The sequence below is a fragment of the Penicillium soppii genome, assembly GCF_028829465.1.
Source record: "Penicillium soppii strain IBT 18220 chromosome Unknown utg000004l, whole genome shotgun sequence".
Taxonomy (NCBI): domain Eukaryota; kingdom Fungi; phylum Ascomycota; class Eurotiomycetes; order Eurotiales; family Aspergillaceae; genus Penicillium; species Penicillium soppii.
In genome coordinates this window covers 1,924,607-1,947,034 of record NW_026643234.1, presented here as the reverse complement: position 1 = coordinate 1,947,034, position 22,428 = coordinate 1,924,607, and the positions used below count along the sequence as shown (strand labels likewise).

The window sequence follows — 22,428 nt, the reverse complement described above, 5'->3', positions numbered from 1 at the left end:
GATGTGGATGACTCGATGCTCATCAATCTACATTGTCCACGCTGCCTGCCCACCATGATAGCCAGAGGCAAGATCCTTCAGATGGCCATAGCAGCTTTCGCTGCTTATGCTTTCTTTACCTTGCTCGTCAGATTCATAGGAGATGAGGCGTGGCCAAACTCCCTGTCTCACTCTCCTCGGAACTTCATACACGACAGTACCTTCGAGCACATCCAGAACCGCACTCTTGGGGTTAGCCTTCAACTTAAATTCTCATCTGTCAGTTTGGTTGCTAACTTTCGTGTTTGAAATTCAGTTTGAGCATATATATGCAATCAGTATGAAGGAACGGACCGACAAACGCGATTTTTTGACACTGGCTGCCACGGTATCGGGATTCAAAGTTGAATGGCTCGATGGAGTTCGTCCAGATGATCTGCACCCCAAGGCCATGCCCGATGTGCGCTCCTCCATATATATATAATCGACCAAGAACAACGTCTGACGATCATAGGGAGCGGACACTTCACTCATGAAGCCAACCGTTATTGCGTGTTGGCGTGCTCATATGAACGCATTGCTCAAGTACGACCGCCCTATTGTTTTGCCCACTGGATACATGTCATGCTGACTTCTTTGATAAACCTTTAGCGTGATAACAAATGACTATTCCACTGCTCTGGTGTTGGAAGACGATGCAGACTGGGACGTAAGCCTCAAATCCCAGTTGCGCGAGTTCGCCCGGGGGCTGCACACACTCAAAGGAAACGACCATGTCTCGAAAGAGGCCCCGTATGGAACTGATTGGGATCTACTTTGGATTGGCGGATGTGCTTCTGGCCCGAACGCGAACGAAACCAGTTTCTATGCTATCCCTATGGACCCCACGGTTCCCAGGGTCCACCACCGCTCCACTTGGGGCGGACCCACTGATGAGTGGAGAGAGAAATACCCCGAGCTTGCCGAAGACTCCACACGCTTCATTTATCGAGCTGAGATGGGCTGCTGCATGTTTGGCTATGCAGTGACAAACCGAGGCGCGAGAAATATCCTTTCGGCTCTTTCGGTCGATCGCTTGGACAAGCCAGTAGATAATGCTTTGGGTGATTTGTGTGCTGGATCGTACGGCCGCCGACAAATCGAATGCTGGGCTCCTTTTCCCAATTTGATTGGTACGCATAGACGAGCCGGTTCAGCTTCCCGGGACTCAGATATTGAGAAGAACAACATTGCTGAATTCCACGAAGAACAAGCCTGGAACATGGTGTACAGCACCAGGCGCAATATACAACAACTGATTGCTGGCGAGGATACTGTTTATTCCCAATGGAAGGATGAAGATGTGCCGTGGTCCAGCAAAGAAATTAGGCACAAGGAGTTCATCTATCCTGGAGGGTATCTTGTTAACTAACCCTGACCATGTTCAAGAGCTTTGTTGAAATTTCACATAGCCTGTCTGTACCGTTATCAATTTCCGTTCAAGTTATATTATAGAAGAATCCAAGCAGCAACTTTCAGAGTCACCTGGGCAAGTCTTTTCGGATCTTTTCAAAATGAAATGCTCAGCAACCAGGCCGGCCCAACCTTTGCCACTTGTCAACCCTTATCTTCCCACGTTATCACCAGTCCCCTTGCTCTACACAGGAGTTCATCTCGGTCAAAATATTTCAGTTATGTGCCAAACAAGTGGCAACATGGGACAACACAGGAACACTGCCACCTTATTGTACAGTCTCATTCCAACTTAAATTCCCAGCCCCTTGACATCCATCTGCAGCCAATCAGCACACAATCGGGGATAAATTCAGTGGCTAAAGCTCTATTATTCCAGGTAGGGCTCAGCTCATTTGATTAATTAGGGTCGGCCCGGGTAGGTTTTGCCGATTGAGCTCTCAAGCTGATGTTACATTTGTTGTATCTTTCTATCTACATTCCATGCTGAATAGGTTGTTGATTTACTCACTAATATGTACTGCTATGGATATCGATGTTCCTAGTATCAGGATTACCTCGAGGTCCTGAATACGCTTCCAGTCCCTACTTTGAGCAAGCAAACAAACAATTCACTAGGTGAATACGGCCACGACAGGTGTCTAGACCTCCGAGCTTCTGGTGGGAGTTTGTTTTTGAGCCCTAGTTCCCCCTTGCGTCGGCTCTTGAATGCCGGTCAACTCCGCACTTTCGGGTTTCTTTTCTGCAACACTCGGCCTAGGCCTTAGCGCCTCTTTTGTCGATTGAGCGCTTTTGCTTCTCCATGCATTCCTGGGTCCCACCACAGGGGCTCCTCCTATGTGGGGTCCCTCCTTCCCTCAGATATGTTTGTGACAGGAAACCAGCGGCTCTAGATCAAGTCTACAAGAATGATTCCAGGGGCCTTGCATGTGCTATTATTGAACATGTGGCTCCAGCTTCCTATCATGCGCCCATAGCGAGGAGACCATGTTGTGAGAAAGAATGCAAAGCCCAAAGCCTCATGGGAATCAGTCGAGCTGGCCAAGCCTCAGCTATTCTCAATTCCTTTAAAGGTCGGGGATCTCATTTCATTAACATGGCGTTAGTAGCTTAATTCCCACAGCCAGCTTCTCTTCATTGTGCGGATCGTCGTCGATCACGCCGATCTTTTATTATTATATCCCCACACACAGATCTACTTTGGTAGATCTTCACCCAGGCCTATACATGACTCGCTTTTTTGGTCTTCGAGGCAACAGCCTCAATATAGCAGCCATTCTGGGTGTCCTCATGCCTGGTATCCTCACAACCGGCTACAACGCATCATCACTGGGAGGTGTGTTGGACCTCAAAAACTTTGAAGAGCAATTCCCCGAAATCGACCTCGATACCTCCGCCAATAGGTCATATGCGTCCACTATTCAAGGCATTGTTGTGGCAGCATATCCAATTGGTGTGTTCTTTGGGACACTCTCTTGCATCTGGCTAGGCGACAGATTTGGTCGCCGACGTACTATCATGGCGGGATCGGTTATCCAAGCCATAGGTTCTGTGTTGATGGCAAGCGCATGCTTCCTCAGCATGTTGATCGCCTCTCGGATAGTTCTGGGCTTTGGCACTGGCGTGCTTCTAGCCACCATTCCCCTTTGGCAGTCTGAGATTTCGCCCGCTAACAAGCGTGGAGCCCATGTTGGCATGAAGGGAATCTTCAGCGGCCTCGGCTGTGCGCTATCGCTTTTCCTCGACTATGGAATGTCCTTCACGCGAGGCAGTGTTTCCTGGAGATTTCCATTTGCCTTTGTTGTGCTACTCTCCCTCGCTGTTCTGGTGTTCATAATCTTCCTACCGGAATCTCCCCGCTGGCTGATCAGACAAGGGCGGATTGCCGAGGCTAGCGAAGTTCTAGCTGCTCTTGAGGACACCTCTGTCGACGATGAGTCCGTCCAGTCGCAAGTCAGAGACGTTCAAACGTCATTGGATCTGGCTGGAAAAAAGTCTCTCGGGCAAATTTTCCACATGGGTCCTCAGAAGACCTTTCACCGAGCCATGCTAGCTGTTGCAGCTATGCTATTTTTACAGCTCACTGGATCCACAGTCATCACCTTCTACAGTATGTACCTCTATTCAGCTTCCTGTTGTTTGCATCTTAGTCTGACCGTTTTTTTCGCATTTAGCAACCGCGATCTTTGAGAAGAACCTTCATCTCGGGAACTCAACCTCTACAGTCCTCGCAGCCGTCTACCAACTGGTCGGTCCTATTGGTGGTGTCTTCTGCGTTCTCAAAATAGAAGGCCTCGGCAGGCGAGTATTGCTTCTAGGCAGTGCGATTGGCAACGCAGTCTGCCTCGCATTAGTTGCTGCGCTGGGAACTCAATCGGACAACCCAATGGCCATGCGTGGTGCTGTGTTTTTCATCTTCTTGTTCCACTTTAGCTATATCATCGGCTTTGGTGCGATCCCATACCTCTACGCTACGGAGATTTCGCCCCTGCACCTACGAACGACTATCAACAGCTTCAGCATCAGCAGTTCCTGGGCTGTCAGCATCTTGGTCACAACAGTCACTCCCATCGCATTCAACGCTATGGGACAGACATACTTCGTGATATTTGCAGGCTGCAACGCTGCAATGGTGCCTCTCATTTACTACTTGCTTCCCGAGACCTCTGGTCGGAGTCTCGAAGAAATGGACAAAATATTTGCTCTTTCTGGAGGAGTTCTTGATGTGGTCAAAGTTGCACGGCTTCTTCCTCATGGAAAGCCTTTGGATATTTCATCCGAGAAGGATGGTGGCCTAAATTTCAAGCGCCCCGAACTTGAACTTCGTGAGGTTCATTCCCCATGACCAGTATCAACTTGTTTTAAATAACACATTCATAATATAGAGTTACAATATGTCATGAGAAAAGGAATGTTTATGAACTTGAGCAGCTATTCTTCCACGTAGTATTTTTGCCAAACTGCCATGACGTAAGGTGCAAATTGGGTTAAATCTCATTAGAATGGACTATTCGTTATCGTGTTTGTCAAATGAGAAGGTTTGTCGCTGACTTGTGAGCGCCGAGTAACAAGCTTTACAACCTAGGCCTCGTGGATATGACTAAAACAGTGCAGTTGAGGCCAAGCTCGTGCGATCGCCTCCAAAAGGAATGGGCAACCTATATTTTCACCGATCCGGTTGATGTCCATAATGCCCTTTGGTGGTCCATACGCTATTTCACATGTCCAGTGTGGCGGTGACCTGAGCCTGTCGGAAGGTGGTCTTGAAACATCATGAAGCAACACATAACAGATCATGCGGAGAAAGAGCCTGTGCCTACAGAACCTGGGGGTAACGCAGGCTTAATCCTATCGCAGTCTGCACATCATGCGAACGCGCCCATGGGATTGTCACGAGCGGTTCACCGACCAGGATTTTCGTTCATTAGAAGAGATCTAAATCAAGGAACGCAGATTTGTTGTTTGTTCGTTAACCACACTAACTTCTTTAAAAAGCACATACTTAACAAAAAGAATCATCAATCTTGGTTTCTCAGTCTGATTCCTGCATGACACTCCTCAGGCTTCTTAGAGAATCCTTCATGGGATTTCATGATAGACTGATATAGCACAAACTCATACCGGTGAAACAAAGTTCCAATAATTAACTGCAGCTCCATAATAGCCACATTCTGTCCAACACAGGCTCGGGGTCCGTACGAAAATGGATTGAAGGCGGTCTTCTGACGGGCAGACAGGTTCAACCAGCGATCGGGCTTGAATTCCTCAACATCGTCTCCCCAGATTTCTCGCATGTGATGTATTGTATACGAAGGAACCGAGAGTACCGTTCCGGGTGGAAAATAAAAGCTATCAAACTCGACGCCTCCGTTGTCAGCTACCAGACGGGGTAGACCGATAGCCGAAGTAGAATGCAGCCTCATCGCTTCATCGATGCACCTTCGCAGGAATGGGAGATCTTTGACTTCAGAGTAAGACGCGGCTTCAGCTCCTGAACCAATTGCTTGATCTAGTTCGTCTTGGAGTCGAGGAATTATTGTTCCCGGGGCGCTGCGTTCTCCATGCAAAATCCAGTAAAAGATACCACATGCTGTGTTGGATATTGTGTCAGACCCAGCAATCAGTTGAGTCAGCGCCTCTGCTATGAGCTCGTCTCGCTCCATTGGCCGACCACTAGCATCCTTTGCTTGTAGCAAGCGCGCTAAGATGTCGTTCCGCAACTCAACCATCCCTTTCTCTGTAACATCAAGTCTTGACGCGACAGCTGCAACAGCAATCCCTGTCAGGTTCTCCACGGCTGCAATCCCCTTGGTGAAGAATGGATCTGGAAGACGCTTTGCCCATGGACGTAGCGCCGGCAGAAGACCTAATGTCGAGCAGACTTCGCCTCGTCGGTTCAATACTTCGACCGCGGGGGCATACGAGATCGGTCCTCCGGGCACAAGTTGTGTTTCTATCTCATCCTTACCCTTGTTGACCATGCCAAATGGATACCCAAACGCTAAATCCCCGATGATATCGAATGCAAGGTAACTGAACCAAGGCATTGCATTGTATCGAGCGAATTGCTTTCCGTCGAGCTGGGGCTGAGAAGCCGCGATCCGATCCAGCTGTGATGTCCATCGTTGTAGATTTTCTGCCATGAAAGGCTCAAAGGCAGCAACTGATTTAGGCGAGAAAGCATGGGAAATGATCTTTCGCTTCCGTGTATGTTCCGCTCGGTCGCGTACACTGAACATACCAGGCGTTCGAGCGATAAATGCTTCATAATAGTGGCTGGTCTCTCTTTTTCAGTATTGATAGACTCGAGTATATTGGACCAGAGTTCTACACACTCTTTGAGAAAGCCGTTACCGTGTCCATACACGATTTTTAGGGCCCGTTCATCTGCAATAGACACATGATTGAACCCTATCCGAACGACTTGGCCATATTTTCGGTGCGCCGAGTCGACCACGGCGAATTTCTGACCGCGACGAGCGCCTAATCCGACCCAGATGTTGCTGAATTTGGCAACAATTGGTCCTGGGATCTTTTTCAGGTGTCGGTAGGTTACACAATAGGGATATACATAATAGAGTGAGAACCATATCGAAATGGCTACAACCATAGTCCATGGCGAAATAAAAATGCTTAGTAGAGCCATTTATGATGTTGATATTGACAAAATGATTTTGACCATTGAATAAAAATGAGAACTCCTTTTGATTCGATACCCTGCATTTATATCCAACTTTTGCATTTGATAATTCACATGTCTACTCACCTGTCCGACGGAGGACAAGCAACATCGTTGGAGATGAGAACACACACATGCATTTCAATCAGACGCAGAGGGGCCAATGCATCTGCATATGACACATGTTTTGAACAGTCGAATGAAAAATCAGGAAATAATAAATCAGGCAAAATCTATCGACGTCTACTAAATCGGCTATAAACGGTCATAAAGCGGGAATTCTGGCTTATGCCCGAGATCTCCGCTCTGCTTGGCCCGGCTACGTCCTCCTCCTCCAAGACACTCCCACTCACAAATCATGGACCCTCAACCCCGGCGGCGACGTAGAATAGCTCGGTCTTGTATTGAGTGTCGCCGGCGCAAAATTAAATGTGATCGAAAAGATCCGTGCACGCATTGTGTCGCCACCCAATTACGATGCATCTACAGGGGTCACAGCGATCAACCTAGCGCTCTTCTGCAACCTACGTCCTCAATAAACAGTCCTACTCCTTTGGCTTCACTGCATACTCGGCAAGTCGGAGTAAGCCCATTATCAGACAATAATGCTCTGCAGGCTCCTCAAAATCCCGCGACAAGGGCCACAACTCCAACGGCAACAACACAAATTGAGTTTCCTATACCTCCCAATCAAGATGATCTACGATTATCTGCTCGTGTGCAAAACTCAGAAGCAAGTTTCGCAGATATATTGAATCGAATTCGAAGCCTCGAGCAGTCTTTGGCACAGAAGCGCACTGATGGTTTATCTGAGACGACTCGAGAAATCCTCGGCCGCCCGTCCCGAATAGAAAGTTCCGAGTGGATCTTTTCGAAGACCAGGATTATGCGATGGAGCTTGTGGATGGGCACATCCAAAGAGGTACAGTGCCGGATTGTTTCACCCTTCATCTTGAATCCCGTCGCTGATTTTGCATTGCAAGTTCGATCCTTTTCTAGCCTGCTATGCTGAAGCGACTGGTAAAGGCACTGGCGACTCATTTCAGGCCCCTGAAGTTCAAATAATTCTCGGCCAAGTTGGCGAGCTTCTCAAAGAATGCAAAGGCATAGCGAGAAGCATGAAATTCTGGCGTCCAAGTAGATCACTATCTAATCCCCAGCTCTACCTTGCTGCTCCATCCCGCGTGATGGCAGATGCGATGGCAAGTCTCTATGTGCAATTCTTCGAATCGACCCATCGCATACTCCATATTCCTTCTTTTTGGACTGATTACCATAAATTTTGGAACAATCCAGAAAACGCGCCGACCGAGCTTCGCCTCAAAATTCTTCTCGTGGTCGGGATAGGATCAAGTCTCCACAAAGAGATAACAAACATCAGATTCCGTCACACAGTCCATTGCTGGGTATATGCTGCTCAGTCATGGCTTTCTGGGCCACTAGAAAAAGACCGACTCAGTATTTCCGCGCTACAAATCGACTGCCTCACGATCCTGGCGCGACAGATTTTCTCAATCGGCGCCGATCTGGTCTGGACTTCAATGGGAACTCTGGTTCACAAAGCCATGCAAATCAATTTGCACCGTGATCCGAAGCAACTCTCGGGGATCTCGGTGCTTCAAGCCGAAATCCGCAGGAGGCTATGGGCTACTATTGTTGAAATGACTACACAGGCGGCTTTGGACTCCGCTATGCCAGCTACTATTCCCGAGTCGGATACGGAGGCTCCATCAAACATTAATGACGACGAGATTGACGAATTTACAGCCGTCGTCCAGCCCCATTCCAAGGATATATATACCAATACTTCGCTGCAGCTTCTTCTCCTTGACTCGTTGCCAATCCGTCTACGGATCCTCCATATATTGACCAGTTTGAGCTCGGAGATTTCCTATTTGAATGTGATTGCATTAAGCTCTGAACTGACCGAGGCTTCGAGCTCCTACTACAAATTTCTCAAAGAGAACGCAAGTTCGATCATCACGTCATTCCACCGGAATCTTCTCGATTACCTAGTTCGTCGTTTCATGATTCCCCTGCACTGCCCATTTACAAGCAAGGCCCGCACAAACCCACTATTATCTTCCTCATTGAAAGCCAGTCTAGATGCAGCAATGGCCATAATGTCACCTGAGCCTGATGAAGGTTTCTCCAGACTGATGGCTACCGGTGGTGGTCTATTCAGAGAAGGTATATGGTGTGCTATGACTGTCATCAGTATCGAGCTGCTAGCCCAAGTTGAATCACAACGTGTTGATGGCACACTGCATCGAAATTCCGGGTACATCGGACTACTCAAACAGATTGTTAAAGATTTCGTCTCTTTCTCTGCTGAGCGAATCCGTCAGGGCGAGACAAACATCAAGTGTCATATGTTTTTGAGCATGATCATCGCTCAGGTTGAGGCGAAGCAGTCGGGTGCCGACTGCGAATTGAGAATTGCTCAAAGTGCCAATGACAGTCTTGAGTTCTGCCACGGTCTCTTACTCGCGCTTGCTGGCACTGTCCCTTTGGCGGATTCGAATGATGACGGCTTGGGACCGATGATAAGTCTTGATGGCGAATCGAGAGAAGCGGGCTCGGGATTTGACTTGGACTTAGACTGGGATTTCCTCCTGCCCGATGCAGGGGTTTAATAAACTTCAACTCTCAATTCAACATTAGTTCATGTCATTCTGGTTCTCGAAGCCCATTTTCAATTATTTGGTGACTGTGTTACCTTGGTCCCTACAAGCAAGCATACCCAGGTAACTGTGGAATTTTCGAATCAAAGAAAAAAGCTCTCTCAGTCCAGTTAGTCTCCAAGGCATTTTCCCTTCTCACTCCAGCGCTGAGTCAAACTGTTTTGCCCTCGGCCGAGCCGACGGTCCTTGGGCGGAGATAATCGGCTTAACATACATACCTACCGAGCTATATAACCTCCCGAAACCTTTTTTTCTTTTCACAAAGAAGGCGACCCCTAAGTTCAGCAAAAACTCTTGTCACTGCTTCCAATATCAACCCACGCAGATCCAGTCTCAAGCTACAAATGAAGATTCTCATCAGTGGCGCAGGCATCACCGGCAATGCCCTCGCCTTTTGGCTCTCTAAGCTAGGCCACACCGTCACTATCGTCGAGCGATTTCCGGATCTTCGAGCCTCAGGTCTCCAAATCGATCTCCGCGGTTATGGCGTCGAAGTCCTGAAACGCATGGGTCTTGAGCAGGCCTTTCGTGAAAGATCTATCCCCGAGCAAGGCATGGAAATGGTGGACAAAACGGGAAGACGTCGAGCCTTCTTCCCAGCTAATGAATCTTCAAGTGTGAAATTGGGGTTCAGTTCCGATTGGGAGATCATGAGAGGGGATTTGTGTCGGATTATCTACGATATCACCAAAACTCGAGCAAATTATATCTTCGGGGTATCAATCGATGCCTTCAAGGAGGAGGGAAACGCCGTCGAAGTCCGATTCACAGATGGATCCGCAAGTCAATTCGACCTTGTTGTTGGTGCTGATGGTCAGGGCTCCCGCACTAGAAAGCTAATGCTCGGACCTAACGCCCCAGACGCATTTCATCCCATGAGCGGAATGTATGTCGGATACTTCACTATTCCTCGGCCGATACAAGATGGAGAAAAATATATCGCAACATCCTACTTGGCACCCGGAGGACGGGGCATCATGACTCGAAGACACAACGACCACGAGATCCAGGCATACGTCGGCGGCCGCACAAACTCCGAGCGACTTAAAGCGTCTTTGAGGGGCGATATCAATGAACGAAAGGAGGCATTGAGAGAGATGCTCCGGGATGCAGGGTGGCAGACAGATGAGATCTTGGAGTCTCTCACGGCTGCTGATAACTTCTACTGCGAACGTATGGGCCAGGTCAGGCTGGACCACTGGTCTCGTGGACAAATTGTCCTTGTTGGGGATGCTGCATACTGCCCCTCGGCAATGACAGGAATGGGCACCACTTCTGGTATTGTTGGTTCCTATGTCTTGGCTGGTGAAATCGGTAGACACTGTGATGGTCCTGGTGCCGATCTCGCAGAGGCCGGTACTACAGATTCGCTTCTGGCTGCCCTAGAGGCATATGAAAAAGTTTTCCGTCCTTTCATGCTCCAAGTCCAGGGAAGTGTGTCGCTTGATGAAGGCCGTTGGGATAAATTCTCATCTACGGCTTTTGGTATTGCTGTCTTGAACACTCTAATGGGGATCGCTTCTTTGTTCAGGTTGGATCTCCTTAGCAGGTTCACCTCCGACATTGTCAAAGACTGGAACCTACCGACGTATGAAGAGCTTGACCGGGATCAGTAGCATTTATTGTGAGAGAAGCGTGAAAGGATATCGACGCCTTGTTGCTATACTCTGTTTCTGTTTTAGTTTAGTACATGTTACAATTTCCACTCATGCCTGACTGTGGCCCTTTTCTCTATCGCCCAAATATAGTTGAGTAAAACTGTTTCAAGGTTATGCGCAGTCCATCTTGGCAGGGCTATCTTGGCCTTGGAGCCTTGCCATTCCTTTCAGTATAATTTCAGATCCTTAACTCTCATTTCATAGCATCCTTCGAATCACCTACCAGAATGCATGAATACAAGTTTCTTCACGATGATTTTACGGAGTGAGATTACGTACATTATATTAAAATCTTATTAAAAAGGGTCGGTTGCTTGTCCAGTATAAGCCTAGCGGATCACTATTGTCTTGTCAGATTCGGCTTGGCCCGACACTACTTGACTTCTACCTGCAGAATATAGTTAAATCAATCAGTAGCGCTCGAAACCCTGCGAATCATTAGGGTTTCTCCAAATTTACAACAATCTGATTGATACTCAATGTTAAATGGATCCGCTACACTCCACAGCTAGACAAGCGATGTACCCTCGCAACAGGTCTATACCTAAACCGTGTCGCTTTTGAAGTTTTTACTCCACTAGCGACCCCCGGGCGATTTCAACCCTTTGATCTTATCTGATCCGCACTTTTTCCATTCTCTGATTATTAGAATCTTGGTTCCATTCTCTGTGATCCGTTTTCTTGCGTGGTATTGCAGCTCATTTTTCTCCAATTTTTGATACAATACTCTGTTTCATCAACTGTTCCCAAATCCTCAAAATGGCCAGTGAAGGACTTCCAAAGGGTCAGGACCTCTCCGATCCCGAGATACAAGGGATTCTGGAAGGAGAGGCGCGGTTTCGCCGACTTGGCTGGAAGCGCCTAACTATCATTTCGATTGTAGAGGCAATTGCTCTTGGAAGTCTAGGTTTGCCTTCTGCATTTGCCTCTCTCGGAATGGTTGCTGGCGTGATCATGACCGTTGGCCTCGGCCTTGTGGCAGTTTATGCAGGTTATAGTATTGGCGAGACCAAGCTTCGATATCCACAGATCGGTCACTATGCAGATGTTGGTCAACTCCTACTGGGGAATTTTGGGTCGAAGCTCTTTCTAGGCAGCTTTGTTGCTCTCCTCATCTTTGTCATTGGTTCCCACTGCTTGACAGGTGCCATTGCATTTCAAACTATAACTCAAAACAGCTCGTGCTCGATCATTTTTAGTGTTGTATCGGCCGTGATACTTCTGATCCTTGCCGTTCCTCCGTCGTTTGCGGAGGTTGCCATTCTAGGTTATATCGATTTCGCTTCTATCATCATTGCTATTGGCGTGACCATGATTGCGACCGGTATCCAAAGCTCCAATAATTCTGGCACTTTCAACCCTGACCATGCTCCATGGTCTGCCTGGCCAAAGCCTGGCCTCACCTTTTCGGCGGCCATCGTGGCTGCCAACAACATCGTGTTCGCGTTTTCCTTTGCTGGGTGTCTACCGTCGTTTATGGAAGATATGCACACCCCTAAAGATTACGTCAAAACACTCTGGTGGCTTGGAGGAATTCAGATTGTCATTTATACTCTGACGGGGTCAATCATCTATGCCTTTGTGGGGCAGGAAGTACAATCACCTGCTTTGCTATCAGCAGGCCCTGTCATCTCGAGGGTCGTCTTTGGCATCGCACTTCCAGTCATCTTTATTTCGGGGTCAATCAATACAACAGTTGTCTGCCGATATATACACGGAAAGATATATCAAGACTCTATTGTCCGCTACGTTAACACAAAAAAGGGCTGGATCACATGGCTCGGCCTCGTTTTTGTTGTCACAATCCTGGCTTGGGTCATTGCTGAGGCCATTCCAATTTTCTCCGAATTGCTCTCTATTATCTCTGCCTTGTTTGTGTCTGGTTTATCGTTCTATATCCCACCAATCATGTGGTTTGTCCTCTTGAAAGAGGGCGCGTGGTACGAAAAGCACAATATGAAGCCTGCAATCTTGAACGGCGTGGTATTCCTCGTTGGCATCATCATTTTTGGATGTGGAACCTATGCCAGTATTGCTGAACTGGTGAGCTTAACTTCTTCTACTTCAATATCGATGCTGACTTAATGCTGCAGGTTTATAAATTTCAGTCCGGGTCTATAAGCAAGCCCTTCACCTGCGCCTGAGTCATTGGAACAACATTGCCACTTCCAGCCAGATTGCCACATCACTCAGCTCGAGGTGAAAAGTAAGGAATGGGAAATGATACGGGCATTCTACTGTTCAAAACACGCTCTCAGTTCCAGCCGGGTGGCTAGCGAGTTAGTGTTGGTTCCGTATCTGTTTGGGGGGATTTGAGGTTTCTATGTACAATTTTCTACAAAAGCAACGAGGAAAGGCTCGATAAAAAGCGATATAATGATCAATGAGCAGAACTGATATGACTTAAATAACACAATGACCACCTTGGTCTTTGGAATCAGTGTAGATAGAGATAACAAAATCTGACCTATCTTCTCAGTATGTTAATGTTCTGGTAAAGTAGTAGAGTATGTTATGATATTCAGGCTATATGGGCAGATCTATGAAATATCTAGCGTGTTGCCACAATATCATCTTTGGTGTTCCAATGGCCTGTCGTTGCCTTGCTTCTCGGGCTTCTGTTTTTCATTGATGCACTACACCTTCGTTCAGGCTGAAACTCTGGACCGGACAAGTCCCCTATATATCTGTTCCATGGATGCGAGTATTACAAATTTAAAGAAATGATCAAAGAAAAAAATCAGACGGCCTGGTGGATATTTGCGTAAGACTCCTAAAAAAGATAAAACACAAAGATTCTATAGATAACTTTCGACGATCAATCGCCGACGAAGTCTTAAACAATTGACAAACAAATCTTCATTCCGCACATCTCCTATATCCACTTTTCATCGCGTTTCGTTTTCCAAAATCAAACACACTCCCCTAAGTAGAGGCAGTGTAAGCCTCGCCAGCCTCGTTGAGAGCGTCGTTAGAGAGAAGATAGTTCTCAGCACACATGAAGTAAGAGTAGCGAGTGACGCCAGCCTGCGAATCTAACCAAGGGATAACCTCATTTAAGAAAGCAGTGGTGGTAGCAAGGTCGGCGGAGCCGTTAGCATCCGCGCTGAGAGCGAACTCGGTGATCCAGAGTTCGCTCAGGTTGTAATCGCTAGCAGTGCTGATAGCCTGGGTGACGAAGGACTTGAACTCATCGGCAGTGGAACCGTACCAGTGGACGGCGAGACCGGTAATGCTGCAGTCTGCGCAAGAGCTCATGAAGGACTCGAGCCAGCTCAGACCAACACCGGCATCGGTGGAGGAGGTCACGGCGGGAGAGATGAGCTTGGCCTTGCCGGAGTACGGGGTGATGTACTGGAGGTAGTAGTTGGCGGCATCAGAGGGGCTCATGTTGGCCTGGGAGGCCATGTCGGGCTCGTTGAATCCCAGAATGTAGTTGCTGCCACTGGAGAGGACAGTCTCGATGGTGGTCAACCAGCCGCCGAAGTCCCTGGTTCCCCAGAGCATGGGGATGAACTCGACGTTGGAGGGGAGGGATCCGGAGAGGGTACCAGCCCAGTTGTAAGCCCAAGAGACAACGCCGGTGCTGCTCAGAGGGGAGACGGTTGAGATGTCATTGTAGGCGGCACCACGCTTGCTGGAGGTGGTGCGCTTGATCTGAGTGGGAGCAGCAAGGGCCGAAGTGGCAACGAGGCCGGCAGTGAACAGGTTGGTGAACGAAACCATTTTGAAGAAAGTTTGGATATATAAGTCACAAAAGATTGAACTTCAAAAAGATTGAAAGAGAGAAACCTGTTCTCGATCTTAGAAGGAATGAATGTATAAAGCACGTAGCTTAAGGAAAGTAAGGCTCAGACCGTGCACGGCACAGGACTAGATGACCAAAAAAAGGATGAAGGAATGGAAGGTGATGTGTGGGAGAATGGATTAATCGAGGGAGTGAGGGAGCTTTATATGGCCACACAATGGTGTCAAAGTTACCAGCCAAACGACCTGGCTGGGACGTAGCCACCTCTTTTCTCCAAGCCTGTGGAGCATTGGTCGAAAGCCCATTGGATATTCTTACACCGAACGAGGTGGTTCTACATAATAACCATGTTTTCAGTCAGGGCAAAAGATCGATTCTAGATCTTATTGGCGCCGGGACCAGGGGGAGGCGATAGATGGATCTTAGGGGGGTCTCCATATTGGGCCCTTGACAGGAACAGGAACCATGGTGATTGGCTTGAACCGAGCGTCTTTTTCCTACAGTTCCAATGAGATCCGCTGTGTAGGCCCTAATTGACACTACTTCTTTAAATCTTTTCTATCAGAAAAACATTCTGATGTGGGTTTACTCCACAGCCAAGATGATAGCCCATTCCACTATGGCCTGGACTATGGAGTGTGCGTTACATCGAAATTTCAATCAAAATCAGAATGATATTTGATGACGTTCGGGGAATACATGCCACACATCAGATTTCGAAACATAACTAAGAAAAAGGACTATAGTTATACACCTTACTCCATAATTTCTATAAATAAAATGTATAAGGAGACAATGATTGGATTGCCCCTGGCATCAACAAAAAAGAACAACATGCACATTAAAAATATTCCAGCCACAAGAAAATGTACGGAGTAGTGGAGTGGAGATGTCAACGTAGAAACCATGGATGTAATTGCGTATTCCAATGGTTAGCCACGCAGTAATACCGTGTAGTACCCTGGTACCCGACCAGGGCAAATAATCTGATTGGTGCATCCCGAATACATCATCGTCTGGATCCCCGAGTAACCAATTACATCACAGTGTCATTGATCATAACCCTAGGTACGGTTTGATGAAAAGCAAACATTGAAATAAGTGCACTTCTACACTAATTTCAAGTCCTTTGATTCCTTTGATACCTTTAATTCACATCAAATTGTTTTAGTAATAATCACGTCGAAAACTTTTGCAAACTCTTGCAAAGAATATCCCAACATGTGATACGCCAATTATTAGCGCCACATTGGATCGTAGTCGGCCACTCATACCGATCCGAGGCAACTCCATACAGATCAACACCATGTTTCACCTATGACCCAGACCGTCTCTGCCTCCTCCTTTTCGTCGGTCGTTTTTTAGCGTGTCTCCTTACTTATGGCTCAGTGAGGATGTTCTTCTAGGGCTAGAAGGAAGAGGGGGGGCGCCCGTCTGAAACTTACTAACCCCTCTCGAGCCCCCTGCCGATCTTTAGCGAAAAAAACGGTCAGGACAAGCCTTAACGGACTACACGCCGGTGTTTCCTTCCGGTCTATTGCGTTTGTTCATCGGTGGCTTGCTGGTGGCCCGTTATGGCTCTATTGTGCCCCATTCAATATTCTTCTCCATTGTTCTTTTCCGTTGTTCTCCAAGGCGTGGCAAGTCGATTTCCTTTTTGCCGGATTCTGGTTTGTTACATTGTGCCACCTATTACTAATTCTCCAAACCTTTAGGTAGCGATCGAAATTGAGATGCCCTAATTCCTGGTTTTCCTATAGGCTGTCGGTCAAAGTGTACCCTACAACAGAGGAAAGGCAAAGCCTTTAGCCAAGGGAATTCAGAGATTTTTAGTTTGCATTTGTAGAACTACCCTATGGTACTGAGTGCGTGGTTTCCATTCACTCCCATGTCTTTTGTAGTCTCGGCGGACCGATGGTTGCCACTGACAGAGTCGCAATGAAATCAGACCTCAGTCACCCCCGCCTCTGCAGCCAAAAAAGATCCCGGCCATAGTTCCGGCAAATCTGCATACCTGCATCTTTATTCCAATGGTCATGGGGCATGGTTCCTTTCATCTGAAACATACTCTAATCAGATCTCTTTGTGATCCTAACAATCCACGTGGACAACAATAGGTCTAAATTTACACTCAAAATTACACTATTGAGGACTATTCGAATTGTTATTATCTTCGCAATGATTCTCCGATTTCTCCGAAAGTGAAACTCTCAGGTTGTTCTGGCCTTTTTGGAAATCGATGTGGCTTAATACTTAGACTCGCGTCTAGCCTAGCCGGTTCCCACTAGCGCACTGCGTACGTCATCTCATATTTGTCCGCATCCCAGTACGAGACGGATCTAACGGACATGTACAGACTGGATAGGTTCCTCGATTTAATTCAATACATCGGGCAGTCCGGTGCAATAACTATTGTTGTCCATGGATACGCCGCCCCATGATTCCTAGCTGTTCCAACTTGTCCCCAAACTGCAGGTACAAAAGTACTAAGCATTGAAGCCCAATCTTAGATTGGTGCCGCGTGGTCTTCGTTGTCAGGAACAATAATGCATGGCGCTATACGTATAGGGGTTATACCCGACGAGTCTGTATGGCATGTCCATATATGGTCGCTGGCATGAAAATGTCTGAATGAGTGGGCTGGCCGCTTCAGATGAACGCGGGTCGTCCATTATTATCTGTGGTTAGTGTGACAAGATATACCTCGTCTAGGTGTTTCCATCACGACCATATCTCCCGCTGTGTTCGGGGATCATTCTTTGTGTAAAATAGCCGTGGTCCACGTTGTCTACACGGCAAAGACAGAAGCAGAAGATAGATCCCTGATTGGGCGCTTATATGGCGGTTCCAAGGAGTCTTTAGACAGTTGATGGACAGTCTACTTTTCGGCTACTATTCGACTGTTCGACACATGCGAACAAGCTGGTTAAATAACAGGATGCATCTGGGGTCTGGTCCCGGGCAGAGAATTGGCATATCCCCGATGCCCTCTCAAAACATGTCGTCCCCTGTGTTGATTCGGATATTTTGAATTACACTCGAACTTCAGTTTCCGAAATTTCCTTTCCTTGCATCTAAGTAGGACAGGTCAGGCTCTTTTATGGATGGTTGTAGTTATCCATACATCAACAAGTGCATGAATCGATGGTTTGTTCCTAGGCTACATGCGATGGAATCTGGATTTGACATCCTTGTGATTCGCACTCCGGCAATAGAGTCATTAATTTTGTATCGAATATATTTTGAATAACAGAGATGTGAGGCAGGTTTATCTTCTATGAACTGGACGACAAAGTGATCTTATGGAGGTACGTATATTGTCAGTACCAACATGCCATTACCTGTGGATTATGGTGCTCTTGCCATATCTCTATATTCAGTCAGATTATATACCATGCTCACTTTTTTTATAAAATTTTACAATTTTCTAACCACTCTAGTAGCAACTTTGCAATGGTAGTTGGCCGATCTTTGATTGCTTAGTGTATTCCACGCCATAACCTGAGTGAATTTGTACCTAATAACGCACTGGATGCTTATGATAATTCGGAATCAATCCTCCAACTTTTTTTTCCAAACTTATACTTCATCTCAAATAAATAAAATACCTGATCGAGCAGCCCGATCTATACTCCCATCCAATCACAAGTACTGCCCATAAGCACACCCAAACAGGTAAGCGGTCAGGACCGATGATGTAAATTATCCCGTCTCTCCGCATCATGGAAGCAGCTCGTTGCATTTTACTTTTACTTTTCATAAACACCTCATACCTCTACATAAACAATCACACACAAAATGATTCCTCGCACAGCTTCCCGAGCTCTGCTCGCCTCTGTGCGCCCATCCATCCGCACAGCTCCCACCTCATCTATGCTTTCCCGAGCTGGTGCCCTTCGGCCCTCCGTCTCCCAGTTCACGCGCTCCTTCCAGTCCACCCCGGCCATTCGCAAGGGAATTCACCCAGAGTCAGCAAACCCTCCAGCTCCGAATCCCCAATCTACTCCCGTTGCTGGAGCTGCGGGTCATATCACCGAACCGTCGCCATTGACTCCGGAGGAGTACTACGAATACTCTGAGCACTATTTCAATGTGTTGCTAGCTCAGCTGGAGACAGCACAGGAAGAGGGTGCCGATATTGAAGCGGAGTATAGTGTATGTTTCAAAATAATTTCCCCCATATCTCGTTTATTGTCGCCTTGTTTTCCTTTCTCTTTAATTTCCTCTAACTGGCTACCAATCCCTTCTGCCATCATTACACATGTCAATTTACTCCAAACTAATAAAATTCTACTACAGGCTGGAGTACTTAACATTGGCGTCTCTGCAATTGGCACCTACGTCCTCAACAAGCAACCACCCAACAAGCAGATCTGGCTCAGCTCGCCCATCTCGGGACCAAAGCGGTTCGACTGGATTGTCGAAGGCGACTACATGCACGAGAAGCAGGACTCACGACCTTTTGTCAATGGGCAGTGGATCTATCTGCGCGATGGTACTAATTTGACCGATCTGTTGAACTCGGAGTTGACCTTGCGTTTGCCCAAGGATATTTACAGCGAGATCGTTGAGTAATTTTCTTCTGGGCTGTCTATTACTTAGATCGAAGAAGGAGCTGTTGCAGTCCTGTTTTATTATAACATAGTGTAGTCTAGTGCATGGATATTGTTGTATCTGCATTCAACTTTTTGCTTATATGATCCTGTTGACATTTTCAAAATAGTAGAGATATGAATCGAGGAATTGCATTCGCTTTGGGGGTATCATTTTGTTTATCTTTGACGCAATGCGTGGGTATAGAATGAAGTTTCACATAGAAAATCAGAGCCAATAAGATCAAGAGATATACAATTGCCAATTCAACAAAGCACAAAGCACAATCGTACTCATCGGCACAAACATGTTTACGCTGGAGACATTGGCCTGACTCAATGTGTCGCATTGCCTTGCCAAACCGGGCTATGTTCTCAAGACAAAAGTCCCATCCAAGACTGGACCGACGGACCCAAGTTCGCGGTAGACCCGTTGCAAAACACGGATATTCGAGTCCGAGTTGAATCCGCTGGGATGCTTCAAGTCACCAAGCATGATGCAGACATAGTTACAGTATCAACGCAAAAAATACGTTCTCGCGATATGTTATGTCCTTCGAGGGCCGGTGGGATGCGATGCGGGTCACAACTGGGGGTGGAATGGTAAAAACCGACTCCTCAACTCATTTCCTCCACAACGGCAGCAGGTCCACTTCTAACATGGAAGGCCTTGGACAAGATTTTCTCCAACTGGGACTGCTTCGAACTCCCAGGGAGTATTATGCTTATTTTCTGTGGTCTCGTTCATGCTTTAGGGAGATCGGCCTGCGAATACCCCGCGGGGCGAATAATCAGCAACTGGAGACATGCGAAGTCAAATATAAGAAGCGAAACATACCACATCGAAGATCACGCGAATCATCAAGCTGCAGCTCGGACACACGCCGATGTCTTCGCCGTCGCGCAAATCGTCAATTGCGATCTCGAAGCGGTCGCCGCACGGGCATGGATATGTGTAGATCTGGAGATTTGGGTCGAAGGTCATGTCCTCGATCTCGATTTCATCGTAAATGTTGATTTCCTCGTCGGCCATGTTGGATATTGCTGCTAGAATAGAAATGTGGCGAATGAGTAGATGTGAGTCTTTTGGTGGCGGGCATAGAAAAAAGTTTGGCATGGTCATGTGATTCTCGGGTTTAAGTCAGGAACATTCTCGGAGTTAAGACTTGGCTTCTTGTATACAATCACAGAGCACATCAAAGATAAATATATCATACATCCTTGTGTTTTATGTCCATGTAGGTATAAAGTAGGCCAATTATTGAAGAAGAGAATTGCATGTGTATCTCCAGGGCTTTACGAAATGTACGAAACAGACATGCTCACTCCATCTGGCTGAGTGCCATCCGCTAAATCAATGTACTTATACATCCATCAATGCCGCCTTACACATATAACTTCCCTGTACCTAGGTACCATGCCCGGTGCCTTGCTTGACATATAAGCAGACCATCATGCCCCCAAACGAGCAATTTCCACCTTCAACAACTCCACCTCTTTGATCAAGCCACCATACCGGCTCTTGATATCATCAAACCCCTCTTCGTTCGTTTCCATGCCAGCATCAGACACCTCAGGGTCCCCCAAGGCTTTCAACTCCTCAACAGTCCTCATCCTCTGCTCCTCCAACCGTTCCCTAGTTTTCCTCAAATGCACCTGATATCTAGTCAGAGCAGCAATAGTTTCAGGCGAATATAGCGTCGCGGCAATCTCCAGTTTCGTAACCCTACACAAATTAGCACCACTCCAAGCAACCCCAGATATTGAAAAAGCACGCAAGTACATACTCCAATTTTCCCTCGACGCCCTGCGCAACAATAGCCAAATGCTCCGCCTTCGCCCTGGTCGCACGCGCAAGAGCCCCATACTTCGCCCTCTCGAGGATAACAACAGACCGTTCAAGAACGCCCGCGCGCAAAGCAACCACCTGCGCCGCCGTGGCCGCCAGTTTCCGTCGTGCGGCTGGTAGCTCGGCGAGCTGGATCTGGCGCAGAGCGCGGACGCGCGCACTCAGCTCGTCTGCGAGGGGTGGGACTGGAGCCATGGAGGTGCGGACTCGGCGGTCGCGAGCTCGAGCGCGAGCATTGTGGCTTGGGCGTTCGGGTTCTGCGGCTGTGTCTTTGGCCGATAGAGCGCGTAGGTCTTGGATGGATTTGTTGAGAAGGGTGGAGAGGGGCTGGATTAGAGATGGGATGTTTGCGGTGAATGTTTGGATGTCTGGGCCTAGGAGGGATAGTGTTTCGTTGGGCTCTTGGTCTGCATTGAGTGTTCCTGGGGGTGTTGAGAGGTAGAGGGATATTATTGCGAGGTTATCGTGGTGCTGGATAAGGTGTTAGATAGGTTCTTTCGTCTTTATGCGCGGGGATTCTGACCTCCGCCGGTAGGTTGGTGTCTGGGGCGAAGGCCAATTGGCTGAGCATTTGCTCCTTGATGCGTTTCTTCGCGTTTTGGGTCTGACATCTCTTCAGGTCCTGGTGAATGGGTGGTTAGCTCCGTTTTGAGCTTGATCGAGTGTCGGGGATGCGACGACTTACTTCCACAGCTGTACGGGCTAGGTTTGTCGCTTGAGCACGGGTGGAGGCATCTGGGTTCAGAAAAGAGGTCGTAAGATTCTCATATAGGCGTTTGAATTGAGGGTTGTGTTCGAGAATGGAGGGGTCGCATGGTGGAATCATGTTGATGTTGAGGAGCTGGGGAAGTTCACCGCCGAAAGCTGACGCGCCACACCAATATAGGAGCTACCAGAAGGTGGAGATGTGTGCCCAACATAATATTGGCATTATTACAATTATTGCCTAGAAAACAATTCAGTCTATGTAGACATAATCCAAATGTTGAGTTTACTAGTACAAGTACATATTCATTTTGCATTTCCGCGTTTCTTTCGTAATCATACAATATGAAGCTAAGCTTCGGATCAACTCCCTTTTTTCACCCGCAATCATCGGAGAAAAGAAAAAAGCAACCTCATCCACCTATCCTGGCTGTGAGAACGAAACGGAAGAAGAATTGTACACAGTGGATGGGACAAGTTCAAGAAATTCAGTTAAAAGAAACCCTGTTCGGCTGATCTTGAGCATGAAGAGCATTGGGTTCATCAACAGCAGCAGAAACCTTGCCCGGCGTATTCGAAATC

The 22,428-nt window shown here is 47.4% G+C and overlaps 10 protein-coding genes across 10 annotated transcripts; 6 read left to right on the top strand and 4 right to left on the bottom strand.

Moving 5' to 3' along the window:
• Positions 1-54: 54 nt before the first annotated feature.
• On the top strand, positions 55-1,390 carry N7529_004150 (uncharacterized protein; the record flags this gene model as incomplete). Its single annotated transcript, XM_057239677.1, has 4 exons — positions 55-231; positions 296-439; positions 494-564; positions 631-1,390. 4 exons carry the CDS (start codon positions 55-57, stop codon positions 1,388-1,390), a joined length of 1,152 nt encoding a protein of 383 aa, XP_057098972.1.
• Positions 1,391-2,658: 1,268 nt separating this feature from the next.
• On the top strand, positions 2,659-4,276 carry N7529_004149 (uncharacterized protein; the record flags this gene model as incomplete). Its single annotated transcript, XM_057239676.1, has 2 exons — positions 2,659-3,541; positions 3,606-4,276. The coding sequence occupies 2 exons, from the start codon at positions 2,659-2,661 to the stop codon at positions 4,274-4,276; spliced, it is 1,554 nt and encodes a 517-aa protein (XP_057098971.1).
• A 673-nt stretch (positions 4,277-4,949) lies between these two features.
• On the bottom strand, positions 4,950-6,541 carry N7529_004148 (cytochrome P450; the record flags this gene model as incomplete). Its single annotated transcript, XM_057239675.1, has 2 exons — positions 4,950-6,216; positions 6,267-6,541. 2 exons carry the CDS (start codon positions 6,539-6,541, stop codon positions 4,950-4,952), a joined length of 1,542 nt encoding a protein of 513 aa, XP_057098970.1.
• A 1,610-nt stretch (positions 6,542-8,151) lies between these two features.
• On the top strand, positions 8,152-9,246 carry N7529_004147 (fungal specific transcription factor domain-containing protein; the record flags this gene model as incomplete). Its single annotated transcript, XM_057239674.1, has 1 exon — positions 8,152-9,246. The coding sequence occupies one exon, from the start codon at positions 8,152-8,154 to the stop codon at positions 9,244-9,246; it is 1,095 nt and encodes a 364-aa protein (XP_057098969.1).
• Positions 9,247-9,638: 392 nt separating this feature from the next.
• N7529_004146 (Monooxygenase FAD-binding) lies at positions 9,639-10,910 on the top strand (the record flags this gene model as incomplete). Its single annotated transcript, XM_057239673.1, has 1 exon — positions 9,639-10,910. The coding sequence occupies one exon, from the start codon at positions 9,639-9,641 to the stop codon at positions 10,908-10,910; it is 1,272 nt and encodes a 423-aa protein (XP_057098968.1).
• An 801-nt stretch (positions 10,911-11,711) lies between these two features.
• N7529_004145 (uncharacterized protein) lies at positions 11,712-13,096 on the top strand (the record flags this gene model as incomplete). The annotated part of the gene is made up of 2 exons (XM_057239672.1): positions 11,712-12,995; positions 13,061-13,096. 2 exons carry the CDS (start codon positions 11,712-11,714, stop codon positions 13,094-13,096), a joined length of 1,320 nt encoding a protein of 439 aa, XP_057098967.1.
• A 781-nt stretch (positions 13,097-13,877) lies between these two features.
• On the bottom strand, positions 13,878-14,678 carry N7529_004144 (glycoside hydrolase family 128 protein; the record flags this gene model as incomplete). The annotated part of the gene is made up of 1 exon (XM_057239671.1): positions 13,878-14,678. The coding sequence occupies one exon, from the start codon at positions 14,676-14,678 to the stop codon at positions 13,878-13,880; it is 801 nt and encodes a 266-aa protein (XP_057098966.1).
• A 3,820-nt stretch (positions 14,679-18,498) lies between these two features.
• Positions 18,499-19,275, top strand: N7529_004143 (frataxin family protein; the record flags this gene model as incomplete). The annotated part of the gene is made up of 2 exons (XM_057239670.1): positions 18,499-18,855; positions 19,000-19,275. 2 exons carry the CDS (start codon positions 18,499-18,501, stop codon positions 19,273-19,275), a joined length of 633 nt encoding a protein of 210 aa, XP_057098965.1.
• Positions 19,276-20,036: 761 nt separating this feature from the next.
• Positions 20,037-20,325, bottom strand: dph3 (CSL family zinc fnger-containing protein; the record flags this gene model as incomplete). Its single annotated transcript, XM_057239669.1, has 2 exons — positions 20,037-20,090; positions 20,131-20,325. 2 exons carry the CDS (start codon positions 20,323-20,325, stop codon positions 20,037-20,039), a joined length of 249 nt encoding a protein of 82 aa, XP_057098964.1.
• Positions 20,326-20,744: 419 nt separating this feature from the next.
• N7529_004141 (uncharacterized protein) lies at positions 20,745-21,967 on the bottom strand (the record flags this gene model as incomplete). Its single annotated transcript, XM_057239668.1, has 4 exons — positions 20,745-21,018; positions 21,080-21,612; positions 21,665-21,763; positions 21,827-21,967. The coding sequence occupies 4 exons, from the start codon at positions 21,965-21,967 to the stop codon at positions 20,745-20,747; spliced, it is 1,047 nt and encodes a 348-aa protein (XP_057098963.1).
• Positions 21,968-22,428: the final 461 nt, after the last annotated feature.